This window comes from Echinops telfairi, unplaced genomic scaffold (genome assembly GCF_000313985.2).
Source record: "Echinops telfairi isolate 266 unplaced genomic scaffold, ASM31398v2 ScPeMD7_7467;HRSCAF=8505_1, whole genome shotgun sequence".
NCBI lineage: Eukaryota > Metazoa > Chordata > Mammalia > Afrosoricida > Tenrecidae > Echinops > Echinops telfairi.
The window spans coordinates 42,737,256-42,758,503 of NW_022111368.1; the positions used below are offsets into that span (position 1 = coordinate 42,737,256).

Sequence of the window (21,248 nt, forward strand, 5' to 3'; positions counted from 1 at the left end):
ATTGAACTGTGGAATGTTGTGATATCTGTAAGAGCTCCCAATAAAATTTTTTTTAAAAAGAAAGATGAGGCTGTTTACTCTCATAAAGATTCAAAGGGTCAATTTGTTCTGTCCTATAGAGTCTTTATGAGTCAGTTCTGGCAGGCATACCTTAAAAAATACCTAATAACATCTGCCCTGCCATTTTCTGGTGTTAATCTGTTTTCCCAGATAGATTATTCCATTGGAAGCCATACTGACATTTTGTTATTAGTTATTCGAACAGCTAGTAATTTTAAAACATACATTTTAAGAAAGTAATATATACGAGACCAGTTTAGACAGTAAAGAGATTGTTTTCCCATAATTTGTTTTGATGAATGACAAAGCTAAAACTGAAGTAATAAGCTTAACTTCAATGGCAGATTACCCAATAAGCAAGCTAAGTGTAGGTTTATTTGTACTTGTTCATGTATTAATCTATGAAACTGTTCACTACCAACTTGTGAGCAAGTCCAGGTAAGCCTGTGCTTATTGGGTATTTGGTCCCGGCTGATTCAAACTCCTATCAATCCCCGTTGATTAAAGTAGATCTGCTCCTTATGGTTCCCAAAACTGTCCATCTTTTTCACATGGAGCATCAGGTGGATCCAAATCTTGTGATTTAAAAGCCCAACATTAACTACTGTGTCACCTGAGCTACTTTGGTCCCTGAAAGGGATTGTTACAGGTCAGTGCTCCAGGGTTAGAAGACAGATAACTGCCATACCTACAGGAATCTTTGATGTGATGAAAAAAAATGTGACATTATTCATTACATATTAGTGAGTAAACACAATAAAACCAGTCGTTACCTTGCTGATTTAGTAGGGAGAGGGGAATACACTTCTACAATAAAAACTATCTTAGAAAAATGTTTATTTATGTAATGCTCACCGAAACTTCTTTGCCATTTGCAAAATGATACCACAAATTCCTATCTTTTATGCTCCAGAACTTTTATTTTAACACAGAGTAAATTAAGTAACTTGCTGGAGGGCACTAATATAAATTGAGTGTCTGCTTTCCTAAGGCCTTTGAATAGTAGCAAAACCATTAACATCCTCATGAACACCTATTACGTGTCAGCAAGCTCACAAGCCATTTCCCTCTTTCAAATCTCTGATCCTTTTGCAGTGACGTTATTCTCAGCCCTACTCAAGAGTGGAGAGTAAGACACGGAGGCATGAACTGTCCCCGAGCTGAGAGGGGGAAAGCAGGACCCACCTCTTCACCACATGGCGTCCACACGCTCAGTAACAGGTAGATGAGCTCAAACGGGGTCCTATCATTAGCATTCTGACTCAGGTCCCTGATATAATCAAAATCAGTGGTCAGCACGCTCTAAGGCTGGGGAGAGAGGGCACTGAGCCCCGCTCCCAATACAGCGGGGGGGGGGGGGAAACCCAGGACCCGCGACCCGCACTCGGGGCGGTCGCGACAAACGTGCGGTTGCGGGGACGCGAAGGCGGGGCCTGCGCTGGGGCCGGGGCCGGTTCCGGGCGGGACGTACCAACGCGCCTCCGGAAGGGGTGCCGGGAGCAGGGCCGCGTCACAGGCTCTGCGCCCCGCGGCGAGCCCGACGAACCCTTACCTCAGCCCGCGGCTCGCGGGCCGGCGGTTGCGGTGCCAAAGGCTCTCTCTTCCCACCGCCTCAGGAACGCTCCCTTCGGCGCCTCACTCGAGTGGGAAACCCCGGAAACGGGGCCGGGCGGCCCCCAGCCGGCCTCGGGGGGAGTGTCCGGCCGCTCGCGCACTCCTCCGCGCCCCACGCAAGCCCACCCACTCCTCGGCCGCCGCCGTAGCCCTTACCAGCTCTTTGGGCGGCTTCTCCTGGGTTTTTCCAAACAGCCCCATGGCCAACTGACGCCGCCTTGCCCCTTCCGCCGTTGCGCTCCCAGCGCCGGGCAGGTTGCGGGCAGCCGCCTGGGCGGGGCCCGGGGAGAGGAAGCGCCGGACGCCCGGCGCGGGGAGCGGCCGCGACGGGGCGACGCGCGCGCCGTGCGCATGCGCGTGCCTGCGCTGGGCGGGGTTCCCTGGGAAGGGTGGCTGCGTCGGGGACGCTCGGAAGGCGTTCGCGTGGTTGCGGGCATGTTTTCGTGCAGTGTCGTAGTAACTCCTCCAGCGGGTGCCAGTTTATTGATTACGGTGCTAAACTGGAACTGCGCCTGACGCTCTGCATTTTGATAACTATTTTCCGGACCTCTGTCTTTGAGTCCTGCAGACATAGGACCTCATCCTCTCACCAAAACAACCACTACCCTTCTCTTGCCATCGCCAGGTCACTAAACCGCAGGGTGTCATGATAAGAACGTAAAAGGCCTTCTGCTTGTTGTTTCCAAGAGGTTGGCTTTTATTTGGGGTCTTCTCGTACCAAGTATCCACAATTGTAATTGTCTAATGTGTGGACTCCACCTCTGTCTATGCCAACTGTCCCCGCTCTTGATCAGGCCATCGCCGTTACCTACCTGGGTGCAAATAAGGACTTGGAATTGACTCGGTGGCAGGGAGAAAGGGTTATTTGTGTATGTGTGTGTCCTACTGTCCCCCACACTGACTCTAAGCTTGGTAAAATTCTCGAGGCATCTGGCTAAAAAAGACGATACATTTTAGCAGGGCAATCTGATTGAGCCCCCTGGTGATTGCTCTCCTCAGGGTGAAAACATCCATTTTTGTGGCACCTCAGCCCCATGCTCTAGTCTCTGACAGTAAGAACGTAAAAGAATTTCTGCTTGTTGTTTCCAAGTGGTTGTCTCTTTGGGGTCTTCTCTGCCATTCTTTACCCAATTTAAACTAATCGCCGTTGCTGTGACATTACTCCCAATCATGATGGCCTCAGGTGTGACGAAATAGAGCAGTGCTTCAGGACCTTTCTTCCCAGAGTACTTCTGGATGGATTTAAATTTCCAGCCTTTCAGTAAAAAGCTGAGCCCCTTAACCACTTGCACCTACACAGAAGTGGAAGAAATGTTCTTGTAACAGCTAAAATGAGGTTATTGACAAAGAGCCTTGAATGATATAAATGATAGGAGATATTAAGAGCTTTGTTTTAATTATGTGCTAGTGGGGTGGTTTTCTTTTCATTTCAACAATAAGATTGGGGGTGTATGAGAATACCTGATTTTAGAATTCAACTACTGAAGACCTCAACCCAAATTAAAACCAGACTGGAGAGTTTGGTTGGCAGTTGGCATTTGTCCTGTAGTACTTGTCAGACACCTCTCTTTTGGCATTCCTTCCACACTGTAAACAATGGACTAACCAGAAAGGCATTGATTGACTCACCATCTGTCAGTGTAGAGCCATGAAATCAAACACTGTTTTTAAAACAGAACATAATGTTTTCCTCCTAACTTTTAAAATCTATGAATCTATGCCATTAGAATTAATAAAATACAAAACTAAGTTTAAATGAATTCACAGTGAATTGTTTTTACTTTCACCTGTTCACACTATGTACAATATCAGGGGGTATAGTGGGTTAAATAGTGTGTCTCCCAAACTCCATGCCTACCCATAACCTCAGAACCAGACTTTATTTGGAAATAGGGTGTGGGTAGACATAATTAAGTTCAATGAGGTCATACTGCATTAGAGTGTATCCTAAATTTAATGGCTGGTGTCCTTATTGGAGAAAGAACACAAAGCCATGGGACAACAGAAGCAGAAGACTGGAGTAATGCAGATACAAGCCACGGAACAACAAGAAATGCTAGAACCTCAAAAATCCAGGAGGAAGCAAAGAAGGATTCTTCCCCACAGCAGGAGCATTGTCCTGCTGAGTGGGTTACATGTTGACAAAGTCAGCAGTTCCACACCACCAGCAACTCTGAAGAAAAAAGATAAGGTGATATTCCTATAAATATTTACAGTCCCCGAAACCCAAAGGGCAGTTCTACTCTGTCCTATAGGGTCACTATGAGTCGGAATCAACATGATGGCAGTGAATTGAATAAGTGAGTCTCCGGAACTTTAAGAGAATAAATGTTTATTGTTTGGGACCACACCAAGATTTTTGTAATTGATTATGGCAACCCTAAGAAAATACTTATGAGGGTATAGGAGGCCTGGTAGGGCATGATCAGGGGTAATGTAACCAAGAGGAATTACTGAAACCCAAATGAAGACTAAGCATGATAGTATGACAAGAGGAAAGTCAAAAGAAATAGAAGAAAGAGGTAGGAGGCAAAGGGCATTTATAGAGGTCTAAATAAAGGCATGTACATATGCAAATATATTTATATATGAGGATGGGGAAATAGATCTATGTGCACATATATTTATAGGTTTTGTATTAAGGTATCAGAAGGACATTGGGCCTCCAAGTACTCCCTCAATGCAGGAATACTTTCTTCTATTAAATTGGCATTCTGTGATGCTCACTTTCCCGACACAACCGCTGAAGACAAAGCAAGTGAATAAGCAAATGTGGTAAAGAAAGCTGATGGTGCCCTGCTATCAAAAGATATAGGGTCTGGGGTCTTAAAGGCTTGAAGGTAAACAAGCAGCCATCTAGCTCAGAAGCAACAAAGCCCACATGGAAGAAGCACACCAGCCTGTGCGATCACAAGCTGTTGAAGGGATGAGGTATCAGGCATCATCAGAATAAAAAATCTTATCATAGTGAATGAGGGGCGGGGTGCAGAGTGGAGACCCAAAGCCCATTTGTAGGCCACTGTAGATCCCCTTGCAGAAGGGTTTCGGGAAGGAGACAAGCCAGTCAGGGTGCGATGTAGCAATGATGAAAATACAACTTTCCTCTAGTTCCTAAATGCTTCCTCCTCCCCCACTATCATGATCCCAATTCTACCTTACAAATATGGCTAGACCAGAGGATGTACACTGGTACAGATACGAACTGGAAACACAGAGAATCCAAGGCAGATGATCCCTTAAGGACCAGTGGTGTGAGTGGCGATACTGGGAGCATAGAGGGAAAGGGAGAACCGATTACAAGGATCTACATGTGACCTCCTCCCTGAGGGACGGACTACAGAAAAGTGGGTGAAGGGAGACGTCGGACAGGGCAAGATATGACAAAATAATAATTTATAAATTATCCAGGGTTCATTAGGGAGGGGTGAGAGGGAAGGGAGGGGGAAAAATCAGGACCTGATGCCAAGGGCTTAGGTGGAGAGCAAATGTTTTGAGAATGATGAGGGCAATGAATGCTCAAATGTGCTTTACACAATTGATATATGTATTGATTGTGATTAGAGTTGTATGAGCCCCTAATAAAATGATTTAAAAAAAGAAAATCATTATAGTCCCCAATTTCAATTAAACACAAATCTAAGTATTGCTATGAAGTGGTATAAGGTATTTCATAGAATTGATTAAAGTTCATAATCAGTGAGATTATTTTAGGTCATTTGGATGGACCTGATGCAACCAGTTGAAAGCGCAGGACTGCAGCATCTGTAAGAAGAAAACCTGCCTAAAAGACAGGGGTTTCAGTCCATGCCAGAAAGTTTCAGCCTTGCCTTCCTGAGGGCCTGCCCTAGGGATTGTGTACTAGGCTAGCTAGCTTCCACTATTACCTAAGTCAATTCCTTGCAATAAATCTTTTAATATACATATACTGGCTGAAGAAGTTAAACTATCATTAATATCACTTGCAAGTAAAATTTTGCTGAAGATCATTAAACAGTTGCAGCAGAACAAGGGCGAGCATGATGGTGGGACAAGAGGAAAGTAAAAGGGAACAGAGGAAAGATGCAGGAAGCAAAGCTATGGATAAAGGTATAAACATAGGTGTGTACATATGTAAATATATTCATAAACAATAGGGGTATTGGAGTGGAGACCTATCTTTAGGCAACTGGACATCCCCTTACAGAAGGGTCGCGGGGAGGAGACAAACCAGTCAGGGTGCAGTATAGCAACAATGGAACTTACAACTTTTCCTCTAGTTTTTTAATGCTCCTCCCCTCCACTATCATGATCCCAATTCTACCTTACAAATCCAGCTAGACCAGAGAATGTACACTGATACAGATGAGAACTAGAAACACAGGGAATCCAGGACAGATAAACCCTTCGGGACCAATAATGAGAGTAGCGATACCAGCAGGGGAAGGGGAAGGTGGGGGAGAAAAGGGGAACTGATCACAATGATCTACATACAGCCCCCTCCCTGGGGGACAGACAACAGAAAAGTGGGTGAAGGGAGACATCAGACAGTGTAAGACAGAAAAAAAAAAAGATTTATAAATTATTAAGGGTCCGTGAGGGAGGGGTGGCGGGAAGGAGGGGGTAAAATGAGGAGCTGATACCAAGGGCTCAAGTCAAAAGCAAATGTTTTGAGAATGATGATGGTAACAAATGTACAAATGTGCTTGACACGATGAATGAATGTATGTATAGATTGTGATAAGAGTTGTATGAGTCCCCAATAAAATTATTTTTTAAAAATTGAGGTATTGGCCTATGTACATATATTTATATGGCAATACATTAAAGTAGTGGATGGACTTTGGGCCTCTGCTCAAGCCCTCCCTCAACGCAAGAACACTTTGTCCTAAAAACCTGGCATTCTGTAATGCTCATCCTCTGCGCATGATCGCTGAAGACAAAATGGATACATAAGCTAATGTGGCGGAGAAAGCTGATGGTGCTATCAAAAGATAGAGCATCTGGGGTATTAAAGGCTTGAAGTTAAACAATCAGCCATCTAGCAGAGAAGCAACAAGCCCACATGGAAGAAGCACACCAGCCTGTGCAATCATGAGGTGTCAACAGGATCAGGTAACAGGCATCATAAGACCCAAAACAAACTAACTAACTAACTATAAAAACACATATTTTTGAGAATGAGGGGGGTCAGAGCAGAGACCCCAAACCCATCTGTAGACAATGGGACGTCCCTCACAGAAGAGTCGCAAGGAAGGGATGAGTCAACCAGGGTGCAGTATAACACTGATGAAACACAATATTCTTCTGATTCCTTGAGGCTTCCATTCCCTCCAACTCTCATGACCCCAGTCCTGCCTTTCAATCTGACTAGACCAGAGCATGTACACTGGTACAGATAAGAGCTCAGGACACACAGAATCCAGGTCAGATAAACCCCTCAGGGACAGAAGTGGAGTAAGATACCAGGAGGGTAGGGGGGAGGAGAGGAGAAAGGGGGAATGGATCACAATAATTGACACGTAACCGCCCCTCCCAGGGGGACGGACAATAGGAACGTGGGGGAAGGGAGACCAGTCAGTGTAAGATATGAAAATAATTATAATTTATCAAGAGGTCATGTGGGTGGGAGCAGGGGCAGAAAAAGAAAAAAGAGAAGCTGATTCCAAGGGCTCAAATAGAAAATAGATGTTTAGAAAATAATGATGGCAACATATGTACAAATATGCTTGATACAATTGATGCATGGATTGTTACAAGAGCTTTAAGAGCCCCCAATAAAATTATTTATAAAGAGAGACCAGTCCATAGAAAAGGGCATTATTCTTGGTAGAGGGTTGGTGAAAAAGAGGAAGACCCTCAATGAGATGACTTGGTATAGTGGCTACAAAATTCAGTTCAAACATAACAATTGCGAGACACAAGACCAAGCAGTGATTTGTTCTGTTGTACATGGAGTTGCCAAAAGCAAATCACATACCAGAAAAATATTTACTTGTGTTTTATTGATTATACAAAAGCCTTCAGCTGCACGGATCATAACAAATTATGGGTAGCATAGCAAAGAATGTCTCAGGGTGGATTCAGTGTTAACAATAACAACAAGTGAAGACAAAGTAGGTGCATAGACAAATGTGGTGAAGAAAGCTGATGGTGCCCAGCTATCAAAAGATATCGTGTCTGGGGTCTTAAAGGCTCGAAGGTAAACAAGCGGCCATCTAGCTCAGAAGCAACAAACCCACATGGAAGAAGCACACCAGCCTGTGTGATCACGAGGTGTCAAAGGGATCAGGTATCAGGCATCAAAGAACAAAAAGTCCTATCATTGTGAATGAGGGGGAGTGTGGAGTGGGGACCCAAAGCCCATCTGTAGGCAACTGGACATCCCTTTACAGAAGGGCTGCGGGGAGGAGATGAGCCAGTCAGGGTGCAGTGTAGCAACAATGAAAGATACAAATGTCCTCTAGTTCTTCAGTGCTTCCTCACTCCCACTATCATGATCCCAATTCTACCTTACAAATCCAGCTAGACTGGATCTGTACACTGGTACAGATAGGAACCAGAAACACGGGGAATCCAGGACCGATGAACCCTTCAGGACCAGTGGTAAGAGTAGCGAAATGGGGCGGGGGGGTGGGAGGGTGGAGGGAAGGGGGGGAAAATAGGGGGAAACGATTACAAGGAGCTACATATAACCCCCTCCCTGGGGAATGGTCAACAAAAAAGTGGATGAGGGAGACCGATCAGTATAAGACATGGAAAAATAATGATTTATAAATTATCAGTCGGGAAGGAAGGAGGGGAAACAATGAGGAGCTGATACCAGGGCTCAAGTCGAAAGCAAATGCTTTGAGAATGATGAGAGCAACAAATGTACAAATGTGCTTGGCACAATAGATGTATGTATGGATTGTGATAAGGGTTGTATGAGCCCCCAATAAAATAATTAAAAACAAACAAAACAATAACAACAAGTGCTTTCAGGTGAGCCCTGACTGATAGTCTAAGAAATTAATTGATAGAAAAAGGGTGAGCATGTACCACATAATACTGAGAGTTACATTAACTAAAGCTTCAGATTTTCAATGGAAGTGCTAACTGCCTGCAGAGGCAAGTTAAACAGCAGCATAGAGGCAAGTTAAACATTCTGTATAGTATATGAGAAATTGTCTTGGAATCTCTTGAATTTTATTTCTTCTCCATAAAATATCCATGTTCGTTCTCATATGGAGGAAGAGTTGTGGCTTAGGCGCCATTGAGTTTATGTTAATGGTGGTAGAATGGTTTGAAAAAAGATATCAACAGGACATGAGCCAGAAGCTTCAGATTTTCAATGGAAGTGCTAACTGCCTGCAGAGGCAAGTTAAACAGCAGCATAGAGGCAAGTTAAACATTCTGTATAGTATATGAGAAATTGTCTTGGAATCTCTTGAATTTTATTTCTTCTCCATAAAATATCCATGTTCGTTCTCATATGGAGGAAGAGTTGTGGCTTAGGCGCCATTGAGTTTATGTTAATGGTGGTAGAATGGTTTGAAAAAAGATATCAACAGGACATGAGCCAGTCAGGGTGTGATGTAGCAACCATGAAACATACAACTTTCCTCTACTTCCTAAATGCTTCCTCCCTCCCACCCCACCCCCCGCCCCCCACTATCATGATCCCAATTCTACCTTACATATCTGGCTAGACCAGAGGATGGACACTGGTACAGACAGGAATTGGAAACACTGGGACTCTAGGGCGGATGATCCCTTCAGGACCAGTGGTGAGAGTGGCAATACTGGGAGGGTGGAGGGAGGGTGGGTTGGAAAGGGGGAACCGATTATAAGGATCTACATGTGACCACCTCCCTGGAGGACAGACAACAGAAAAGTGGGTGAAGAGAGATGTCGGACAAGGCAAGATACGACAAAATAATAATTTATGAATTGTCAAGGGTTCATGAGGGAGGGGGTATGGGGAGGGAGGGGAAAAATGAGGAGCTGATGCCAGGGGCTTAGATGGAGGGCAAGTGTTCTGGGAATGATGAGGGCAATGAATGTTCAGGTGTGCTTTGCACAATTGGTGTATGTATGGATTGTGATAAGAGTTGTATGAACTCCTAATAAAATGATATAAAAATAAAAAATAAAAAGGATATCAATAATGATTGTACAACAAGAAGAGTATAATCAATAGCACTGCATTATACATGTAGAAATGTTGAATTTGAGACTATTTTGTTGTGTATATTTTTCACACAATTAGTAAAAACATAATCACATGAATAACAGGGAGTACAAGGAGGAAAAAACGTTCTAGAATTGACCATGGTGATAAATATGCAACTCTTCTTTATATGATCGAATTGTTGTATTGTATGACATGTGGATGAAGTGTTAACAAAGCTATTTTTAAAGTATAAGTAAATAAAGGCAAAATGTTATTTTACCTTACTGACTAAATTACTAATTTTCCCCAGAATCTTTCAGAAGAATTGATTCTTCAGGAAAGTTCATCATACTTGGTCCATGACTAAATGTTGCTCTTGGCCCCTTTGCCCCTGTAGTTCCACTGTTTGAGAAAGGGGATACAACTGTTTTCATCACATGTATCTATGCCTGGGGAAAAAAGATATCCTGCCCACCCTAACATAGATTTTGTAGCATAGATGGTGAATCTTTTCAAAAATAACCTTGTAATAAAAGCGGTTGCTGATGATAAAGTTGTGCAATCCCTGGAAAGGAAGGGGAGGATGCAACTCACTTCACACAGTAGACTCTCAGGTAGTATGGAAATTAACCAGAGACAATCTAGTAAATTGGTCAGCTGCCCAACTTTGCCCTTCAGGGAATATCTATTGGCTACCCATTATAGCCACGATATAGAAACCCATCAGCCCCAAACCACCAATACACCTGTGTAGATAACCAAAGTTAGATTTATTTCTTTAACTTGCTGCTATAAGAGATTGCATATGAGAATAACCGTGAGACACCATGGTTACAAAGGAATTCGATTTTTTATAGGATTCGGGGTCCACTGGGTGATTCTAAGGAAGGTTTCAGAGATTCAGAGGTACACTGCAATGAATTACTTTTTTTTTAAAACCACTTTTTAGGACATAATCCAGACATACCATTCAATAGTTTGGTGATATCAAGCAGTGTTGTACAATTACCATCACAATCGGCTTAAAAGCATTTTCTTTCTTCTTGTACTCCTTGATGTCAGCTCCCCATTACCACCTTCACCTCCCCTTCCATGTCGCCCCATCAGGAACCCTTAATCTAGTTATTGTCTCATAGATTCACCTATCCAGGGTGTCATATACTGAAAAACAGAAAAATACCGAGAGTCAAGAATGCTACCAACAGTAACAAAATACAACAGAGGTAATAAACCTGTTTGAAAAAATATATGTATATAAAATATTAAAAACCAGATCAAGCTCAAAGTATCAAAAGAGATCAAATGACAAGGTTTTAACCAAATCCAATTTTTAATTTAATTTTATTAGTAGTTTTTTTTAGGTTGGAGATTTTTTTTTAAATCACTTTATTAGGGGCTCATACAACTCTTATCACAACAATTTTTTATTTTAATTGATTATAACCATCTCTACAATACTCTGTCTGATAACCAAGTAATTTTCATCCTCCAATTATGGTCAGAAGGAAGTTACTGGAGGCTTATTCCACGTATAGATCCTGTAAATGTATTTTGGGCTTCCACTGACATCCATAGTCTTCTGCAAACAGAATTTCACAATGTAAGCTCTGATAACATTCCCTCTGATTTACTAAATACGGCTCTTCTAACTGTAGTCTTGTAACTTCCACCAAATGCCTAGGTGAGAGTGTGCAATGAGATGCTTGTGACCTACCAAGGGGATTTGGATAGCTTGCAAATAATATGAATAAGGTGCATGGCATCCTTATGGGAGTGAGACCATACAAATAAGGTGTGTGAAGCCTTAACAAAATTGGTTCGTTTTCCCATCTGCTAAGCTTAAAATGAGCCATCTTAGTGGCAGAAGTGTAGGATCTCACTATAAGCCAGAAAGAATATCTAGGAACAGAGCATGTGCTCTGGACCCAGGGTCCCCATGATAAGGGCCTCCTAGACTCAGAAGGTAGAGACAGCTGTAACACAGGAGACAGGAAGAGTGGTGCTAGATAGCTGCAGTGAGACTTGCCAATCCATAGAGCTAAGAGATGGACCACTTGACAAAGAAGAGCCCAGCAGGGTCCAGCTTCAGGAGGTGAAAAGAAGCTTCCCTCATGGAGTAAATCTGTCTGAATTGTCCTGTTACTTCTAAATTGATCTCACTCCTGAACTGTCTCACTACTTCTCTAATGAACCAATTAACTAGAAGTATGTATGGTTTGTGAGTTCTGTGAAAGCTGTAGTGAATTACTGCACCCAAAGATAGCAGGGAGAGCATGGAGGAGAGTGGAAGTAATTGAAGCTAGAGACGATGGAGTGGAACAGGAATTTGGAAAAGCTGACTATTTGAGACTGTAACCTCTGCCTCACATGAACCAGGTTTGTGCTGATCCTTATTAAAGGAATGATTCATTTAAGATGGTAGTTCTAATTTGGATTCTGTTAAGAGTCAAGGGCAATCAGTGACTGGATCTCCTGGTAGTTTATTTTTTCATAGGAAGACTAGTATGTTTAGTCACTGGATAGAGTACATAAGATAGCATAGTCTAATTCAGCAGTCTCAACCTGTGGGTCGCTACTCCTTTGGGGGTCAAACGACCCTTTCATAGGAGTCACCCAATTCACAACAGTAGCAAAATTACAGTTACGAAGTAGCAACGGAAATAATTGTATGGTTGGGTGGTCACCACAACATGAGGAACTGTATTAAAGGGTTGCGGCATAAGGAAGGTTGAGAACCACTGTTCTAATAGAATGTTTTACAAAGTATTCTACCTGCACCAAATTGGAGCTGGATGTTGAGGGCTCCTATTGATGAAGTTCTTAATTTGATGCTACTGTATTCTCACTGCTTTTCACCTGTGAAACTAAACATCGTCCTCTATTTCCATTGCCTAGATTGATTCCATTGGTAAAACGCAAGAGTCATTCGTGTAAGCAAGAAGTGGTAGGTGTTTGGTAGTTTTTGTGGTTGCAGGGCTTTGACTCTGTTGGACTTCAAACTTAATGCTCCTGTTTCTACATTTTTCCATCACTGTTATCAGTAGCCCTGTCGCATCACTTCTCATATTCTGCAGGAGTTCCTCATGTTTAGTGAGGGGCATCATAACTTACCATCATCTTTCAGATGCTAGGGGTGTTGTCACTTCTCAGAGGCCATGCTGATTCCCATAGTGCAGTAATTAAGAATCTCAGGTCTGAAGCCAAACAGTTCAAAATCCTCCAGGACCAAGTTATTTAAATTTTTCTATATTTCAGTTTACTCATCTAGGAAGTGGAGAGATAAAGGAAAATTAATGGATTTTTCTCCCAAAGCTTAAACTCGAATAAGAATAGAGAGAACTCAGGAGTTTCCCCACAAAAGATGAAGGTTTGAGGGAAACTTGAGAGATCAATGGAAGTAGATCCTGAGCCCTGCTGTGGGAAGTGGGAGACTGCTGGAGAAAAGGATTCTTAGTCATTTGGGAAGACAGGGTCTTTCCCAACCTTGTAGAGATTTTTATTCGGCTATGGTGCTTAACTTTTTGATCAAATACTGGTTGCTGCTGTGATCTAATTATAGGTGATTGATTCAGTTGGTCTAAAAATAAAGATTACCTTCCATAGTATTGGTGGGCCTTAACGAAAGGGCATAAACTGAAGTAGGCCTAAACTGAAGGACATAAGAGAAAAAAAAGTTGGCCAAGTTTGTGTTCTGCCTCCAGACTGCAAATAATTATTTTGTTAAGAACTCCCCCAATTTACCCTTCCCATTACCTGTCTACGGATTTCTAAATAAAAGCCTGCAGGAATATCCAGTTTGTCACATAACCCATAGAGCAGTGGTCCTCAAACTTCCTAATGTTGTGACCCTTTAATACATTTCCTCATGTTGTGGTGACCCCCCCAACCAAAAAATTTTTTTTGTTGCTACTTCATCACTGTAATTTTGCTACTGTGATTAATTGTAATTCTGATATGCAGGATGTAATTCTGATATGCAGGATGTATTTTCATTGTTACAAATGGAAAATAATACATGTGGGCATGTACTGGTGTCTCTACATAGGTAAATCATAAACCAAAGCAGTAACCTTCTGTTATATATAGGTAGCTCTGAGCTAGAACTAACTTGAAGGCACCTACTAACACCGTCGTCTGCAAACAATACTCGCTTTTGAGAAACAGTTTTCAGCCTTAGTAGAAACTTCTAACTAGGTTACCATGAAACCTGAGCTACTCATCACGAACTGGGTGTTGTCTAATCCACATAGCCATGAAGTTGGGCATGGACAGCAAGAGTCCACAATAAAACAGAAATGGTATATACAAGATTAGAACTAGGAACAACTCATTTACATGAGGAAGTTCTCCAAATGTCCATGGCCCCCACTCCTACTATATCATCTTCTCTCTCCCAGCCTGTATGTGTGACCCCTTGTCATCTTACTGAGGAAAAGAAAACAATGGAGCTTGTCTGCAGATGATTATCACGTGCAAAATGCAGAGGCCACTTGAAACTATGTCCTACAGTCCCTTTCTGGGACCTTCCTGAATGACAGTGGTGAAGGGAAATTTCTTCTTGCCTGGAGCGATTAATGACCAGAGGTGTCATTGTATAATGATTCATGAGCGATGGCCAAGGAATTGGCAAGATGGTTAAGGATGTCACAGAAGTACAGCTGGAAAATTGGAACAAAGAACATTGGAAAGAGTTATGTGGATAGACTTCTATGAATGGGCAAGAGATATAAATGTGTCTGTGTCTCATCTGAATGCTCACCAAATGTTACCTCAGCAAAAGAGGATTTGAATGAGAAAGTGGGTAGGAAGGATGATGGATTCTGTAGATTCCAGTCAGCCTTTCTCTTCAGCTTCTCCTGTTAGTGCCCAATGGGCTCATGAACAAGGTGGCCATGGTGGCAGGGACAAAGGTTACTGGGGCTCAGCAATGCTGACTGCCTAATCTTTCGAATCTTACACTGAGTCCCTTTGGGGGGAGATCAGATGCACAGGCATTCCCCCACCCCCACCCCCACCCCCACGCCATCCCCCCAGGGCGATCAGTTGCCAGACTGCAGTGGGCCTGCTCCCTGCTGTTGGGGACAATGGACAGGCTCCTGTAGGCGGAATTTACACCCTACTGATAGTGGTTCCTATGGAGACCCAGAGAACAGGTCAAAGTTAAGCTGCCATCCTAAATCTAGGATCCACCCATTTTGTCACATGTATACCCCAATCCCTCCTCTTCCTATTGTGTGTATGTCCCTAGACCACCCCTCTCATTACTGTGTAACCTATAGTGCAACCCCTTCCTATGACGTATGTCTCTACCTGTAATTAGTGGGCAGGCACGCCCCCAAAAGCTATATAAGCGTGGGTCAGCAATAGATCTCTCTGTCGCTGGGCTCTCCCTGGTTTCTCCCTTCTCTTCCCCCTCTCCTCTCCCATCCTATCTCCCTTGTTCCCTTTCCCTTCCTCCTTTCCTTCCACCTCTCTCCACGTGGACCACCAAGCTGGGCTGAGGTGAGCAATGCTACCATGTAATGTGTCTGACTGCATTATTGTAATACCTCTCTTCTACCTCTCATGCTCTTGATGACTTTAATATAATATATATACATCTCAACCATACAATTGTGCATTACTGAACCCATGGGTACAATTGTGCATTACTGAACCCGTGGCTGACGCCCCACCTCCCCAAATAAATTAATACTACAAGTCCCTAACATGGAACTATTCCCCAGGGTGATCAGCAAGCAGTATGATGACAGGTGGATTAAATTGGACCACATGTGTCATGGAAAGAGTAGCATTTATTTTCATCAGAATAGACATTTAATCTATATATATATATATATTTGCCTTCCCTGTACACCATGTTATTGGTAAAATCACCATCAGTAGACTTACACTTACAGAATTCTTTATCTACCATCATGTTTTCCCACATAGCATTGCCCCTGATCAAGTTAACAACAAATGAAGTACAGCAATGGCCTCATGCTCAATAAACTCACTGGTTTTACCATGTTCCCCAGCATCCTGAAGCAGCTGGCTTGATAGAATAGTGGAATGGCCATTTGAAAATTCAGTCACAGTGCCAGGTAGGTGGCAATATCTTGCAGGCCTGGGGAGTATTCTCCAGTAGGTTGTATGAAGTGAAGTTAAAAAGTATCACTACAAAATTTTAGAAAACTTTATCAAATAAAAATATCAAAACATGAAGCTATTGTTTCTGAACATATCTTCTTTTTTTTTTTTTTCCTGAACATATCTTCTATGTAGGTGTGTAAAGCTTGGAAGTCCCTGTTTTGATTGGGTCTGTTGTTGTTGTAATAAAGCCCCCTAATGAGATGGAGAAAATTTTTACTGTGAGAACTTATCTGCAGCCATCCAAATGACTCAGTGTTGTTCTATGTTCTGGAAGTTTGGACACACAGCAGTGCTGACCCCAAATAACTTCTGTCCCTGCCACCATGGCCACTTTGTTCCTGAGCCCATTGGGTAATGGCGGGAGTGGCTGAAGAGAAAGGCCGACTGGCATCCCCAGAATGCATCCCACTCTATCATTAATTCTCTTTTGCTGAGATCATCCTTTAATGAGCATTCACATGAGATACACATACATTCATGTCTCAAAGACATGTTGAAACATGTTTTGCTTGAAATAGACCTGTGCGTATATGATCAGGAACACTAGGAACACTGCGTGTTCACTCGCTCTCCTCTATACTCTAAATCAGACTCTAGTATAGTCAGGATTCAGAGATTGGGAACCAATGGATCGAAATCACAGCGACAACACTTACTACTACCTTTAGTGTATCACTCATGTTTTTATTTATTTATTTATTTGTTTGTTTGTTTGTTTGTGGGAGGGTTTTCTGTCCTGGCAATCCTGTGCTACTCTGGTCTGAGGGTCTTAGTTCCAAGGGAGAAATACTTCCACCAAGGAGATGCAACACCGACTCCATTGAACTAGAAGTTAAGAATGCCGCTCAGCCACTTTGTGCTCCTCATGCCTCTGAATCAACAGGCAAAGAAGGGAGTTACTATACTGCCTTGTTACTGATCCTGATTACCAAGAGAAAATTGAACTGTTATTTCACAATGGTAGTAAACAAGACTGTGCTTGAAACACAGGAGATCCCTTTGGGTGTCCTTTAATATTATCATGTCTTGTTGTAGTATTATGTTAAAGTGGCGATGGGGGGTGAGAGGGGTCAGCCCCCACCCGCTGCTACTAATACTACCCACGGGTTCAGTAAGCACAATTGTACGGTTGAGATATATAAGTATTATATTAAAGTCATCGAGAGCATGAGAGATATTACAATAATATCGTCAGACATGTTACATGGTAGCATTGCTCACCTCCGCCCCACTTGGTGGTCCTTGTGGGGGGGAACCCGGCCGCCAGAGCAGAAGCAGCCTCCCTCGCGGGAGTAGCCACCCTCGTCCTCCTCCCTCTGCCGCCTCCCGAGAACCAGGAAGCCTCCTTATTTATTGCTAACCACGCAGCATATTACTTTAGGGGGATACATCACAGCATCATGCGTCACAGAGAGGGGCAGTACAATTCATCCTTGAACAGGTTTGATCATTCTGGTGTCTCATACAATAAAGCAGGCAATTACTATCTTGGGAGGCATGCAAGCCCCCTGATAGCAGATAACAACCTAGGTCAAAGGGAGGGGTTGTAACATAGGCAATACAAGCAATAGGAGGGGGATGACCTAGGGGTGAACGCACAATAGTAAGAGGAGGGAATAGGGGGGCATGTGTGGCAAGATGGGTGGACCCTGGACTCGATAAGCTTAGTCATCCTAGAGTGGTCCCGGGCTTGCCTTCAGGCACTCCTTCAAGGGAACAATGTCAGAAGGGAATGGGCCCTATTTGTTGTGGGATAAACAGTGGTGTCTGCTTGATCTAGACAGCTGATACCTCTCAGTGAGAATGACTCCCAATCCGCTCTTGGTGACCTCCAAGTGTACAGTCACTCTCAAGCAGCTAAGTCTGGATTTGGGGGAGACAGCTTGAGAGAAATCCTTCTGTTTCCCACATCTTGTGATTACAATCAATGGAAAACTACAACTTAATTCAGGCAGAACTACTAATGGCCTATACTTGACAAGAATGAAGTTTTGGGTCGAGAAAAATGTGAGGTGCCTGATGAAGGATTGGGTAGTGGAGCACCCACTACAGCCACATGACCAATTGCAGAAATTAAGACTAATTTAATGAATTTTTCTCCTTGTTTGTATATGTATATGCATGTGTATATGCATATACATATATGTATAACCACCACCCCCATCAAAAACACCAATTCCAACTCCAATTCATAGGAAACCCCATATAGAGTTTCTGAGACTATACATTTTTATGGGACCAGACAGCCTAATCTTTTCTTAGGGAGAAGCTAGGGGGTTTGAACCACCTACCTTGGTGTTAGCAGCCCAACACTTACCCTACAGCACCACTAGGGCTCTTTATGTGTATGTTATACACACATACATACACACATATAAATAAACCAATCTGTCTATATGTATGTTTTTCTAAAGAACCCTGATTAAGGTGAACAGTATGGCACAAAAGCACAGAAGTGTTCATGATGTCTTCAACGTGGGCCACAGCAGACCTTTATCTCAAGTTTGTTTAACTGGCAATGACAATGCTGCAACGAGCAGGGGAGGTGGGTAGAGTTCAGTTCTGGCCTTCGTGTAGTGTGGCAAGGGAATCACTCGTGAACTGAGTCCTCAGAAACGGGGCTACACCCTCCTGAAAGTAAAAAGCCCAACATCTTATTGAACCATCAGAAGCCCAACTTGGAAAACCAGAGAATTCATGAAGAGAATTTAAGCTGACAATAGGCCTTAGGCAATAAAAAGCATCAAGAACTATGCATATGGAAAATAAGTGAATTCCTTTCATGAGAAAAGACATATTAACAAATGACAAGTTACTCATGAAACCTTCTGGCAGGATAAGTAGTTTGGAGGACTCTGTGATAGGTTCTGGACTGACATTAATACCAAAATAAGGCAGTCTTTGCTTGTTTGTTTATTTGTTTGTTTGTTTTAACCAACTTGCCACATCTAATAATAACAGGGACTGAATTTACCCTTCTCACATAAAACAAGTAAAACACCAGAATAAAATATATGAAACCACAGTTTTGTAGAAATTCACAAGCTGATTCTAAAATTTATATCAAAAAGCAAAGAACCTAGAATAACTGAAATAATGTTGGAAAAGAAGAATAAATTTAAAAGATTTATATACTTGGTTTTAAGATTTAATATTAAGCTACAGCTACCAGCATGGTATTGGCAAAAAACAGATCAATAAAATAAAATAGGGTCCAGAAGCAGGGCCATAAAGATACAGATTTTGAAAAGGTACAAGGATTAATCAGTGGAAAAAGAAGAGTAAAGAATATGGAAAAAAGCTATCAACTATGATCCATATCGCCATCTGTATTAGTCTAGGTACTTTGGAGAAACAAATCCACAGCAACTCATGTATAAGAGAGAGTTTTATGTAAAGAAAATGTGCATCACGAAAACATCCCAACCCAATGCTGCCCAAGCCCACAAGTCCAACATTAACCCAACACCAGTCCACAAAGTCCTCCACCTCACAAAACAGAGGCAATGATGCCGACTGCAGGAGGAAAGCTGAGTCAGTGAACGTGTAAGCATCTCAGCACTGGCAGGGGTCTCCACATGGCTGCTCCAGCACCCAGGGCTGCATCGGGATAGGTCCATGTGGCTTCTCCTTGGGAATGTCTTGTAGGAAGTCAATCTTGCAAGCTGAAGCAGGGAACTGCTAAGGCAGCTGCACCTGGTGCAACCATCACAAAACAAGAGACCCGAGAACTAGAAAGGCGAGGCTTCACCACCCATTTATCCCTCCGCCTTTCAACCAGCCCCACATGTGATTATTGGCCAGGCTGGCACAAGTAACTAACTCACCATCATACACCAAAAACCAAAACCAAAATACCAGACCAAACCCACTGCCATTGAATCAATTTCCACTTATAACAACCCTGTTTCTGCGACAATAAATCTTTACAGGAGCAGACAAACTCCTTTTTTTTTTTTCATGGAATAGCTACTGGTTTTGAACTACCAACCTTGAGGTTAGCAGCCTATCACTTACCAAATAGCGGCACCAGGGTCCCTCACCATGTACAGATACTGACTAAAATGGATTATAGGCCTAAATGTAAAACCTAAAACTATAAAATTTCTGGAAGAAAATATTTTTGATCTTGAGTAAGACAAACATTTCATAGATATGACATAGAAAACAATCCATAAAAAAAAAAGATCAACTAAACCCCAAATTTTTAAATGTAAGCTTTTCAGCAGAAATTCTTAAGAAAATGAAGTCAAGTTATAAACTGGGAAAAAATATTTCCAAGTCACATGTGTAATATGAGACGTTAAATCAGATTACATAAAAAATTGTCAAAACTGGAAGGAAACTGCATCTTCCGCACATTCCCAGACTCCACCCTCAGAGCAAACACTCTGCCCCTGTGCTGGCATTGCTTTGGCCCTGGACAAAGAACTTCAACTATGACTGGGGCATAGCTTGCCCTTTCCATATGGACGTCTGGAAGCACACACCCGATCAACAAAGTGAGCAAGCATTCTAGTCCTTTGCTCCTGCCAAACATAGGAAGTTTTTAACACAATTATATTCCTGCCATATGTTCACAAACATTTATACACAGCCATTTCCAAAGGCTTTATGTCCATTCTCCTGGTCCCTGAAAAATATTATAAATGGATGCATATCCTTGACGTAAGGCATATTGCAATGCCTGGTGTTTCATATTCTCTCCCAGGGGGCAAAACAACATCTCTTCCTTCATAGCTGTGGTAGTTACGTAATTTCGTGTCAACTTGATAAATAGGGTGAAAGGGTGGAATTTAGCTTGTCAATCAGGTCCCAGCCTGATGATGCCTCCTGGTGGGCGTGACCAAGAGGATTCTGGGAACTCCCTCTCTTTCCACCTGGAGGTGGGCCACACTCTGTCTGTTGACAAGCTGTGTGTAGCCACACTTGGAGAGCTGGAGGAGCCACCTGGAGACCTGTGCCAGCGCTGAGGTGCTTCCACCACCACTTGATCCAAAAGACTTTTCACTCACTAGTCAGGGATCTTCCTGCATTCAGTATCATTGCAAGTGGCTACATAAGTCTGAAGAGGAATTTAAGGACTCGTATCAGACATATGGACTAATATCAGACTTATGGACTTGACTGGGACTGGGCTGGGATGTTTTCTCAATATTCAATTGCTCTTTGATATCAAGCTCTCTCATACACACAGATGAGTGTCACTGGATTTGTTTTTCTAGTCAACCCGACCTAACACAATACCCCACTTTATTCTTGCTCATTTGACTAAAGTTTGTAATCTCAAGGAGCTTGTAGGCTCCTC

At 42.7% G+C, this 21,248-nt stretch overlaps 1 protein-coding gene across 1 annotated transcript in view; it reads right to left on the reverse strand.

Annotated features, from left to right (window-relative positions):
• LOC101644789 (charged multivesicular body protein 3) overlaps window positions 1–1,947 on the reverse strand; it is an 84,723-nt gene extending 82,776 nt beyond the window's left edge. Inside the window, exon 1 of the mRNA XM_004707951.2 lies at window positions 1,831–1,947. Coding sequence (XP_004708008.1) covers window positions 1,831–1,875 — 45 coding nt within the window. The 5' untranslated portion in view covers window positions 1,876–1,947. The remainder of the gene's footprint in view (window positions 1–1,830) is intronic.
• Window positions 1,948–21,248: the final 19,301 nt, after the last annotated feature.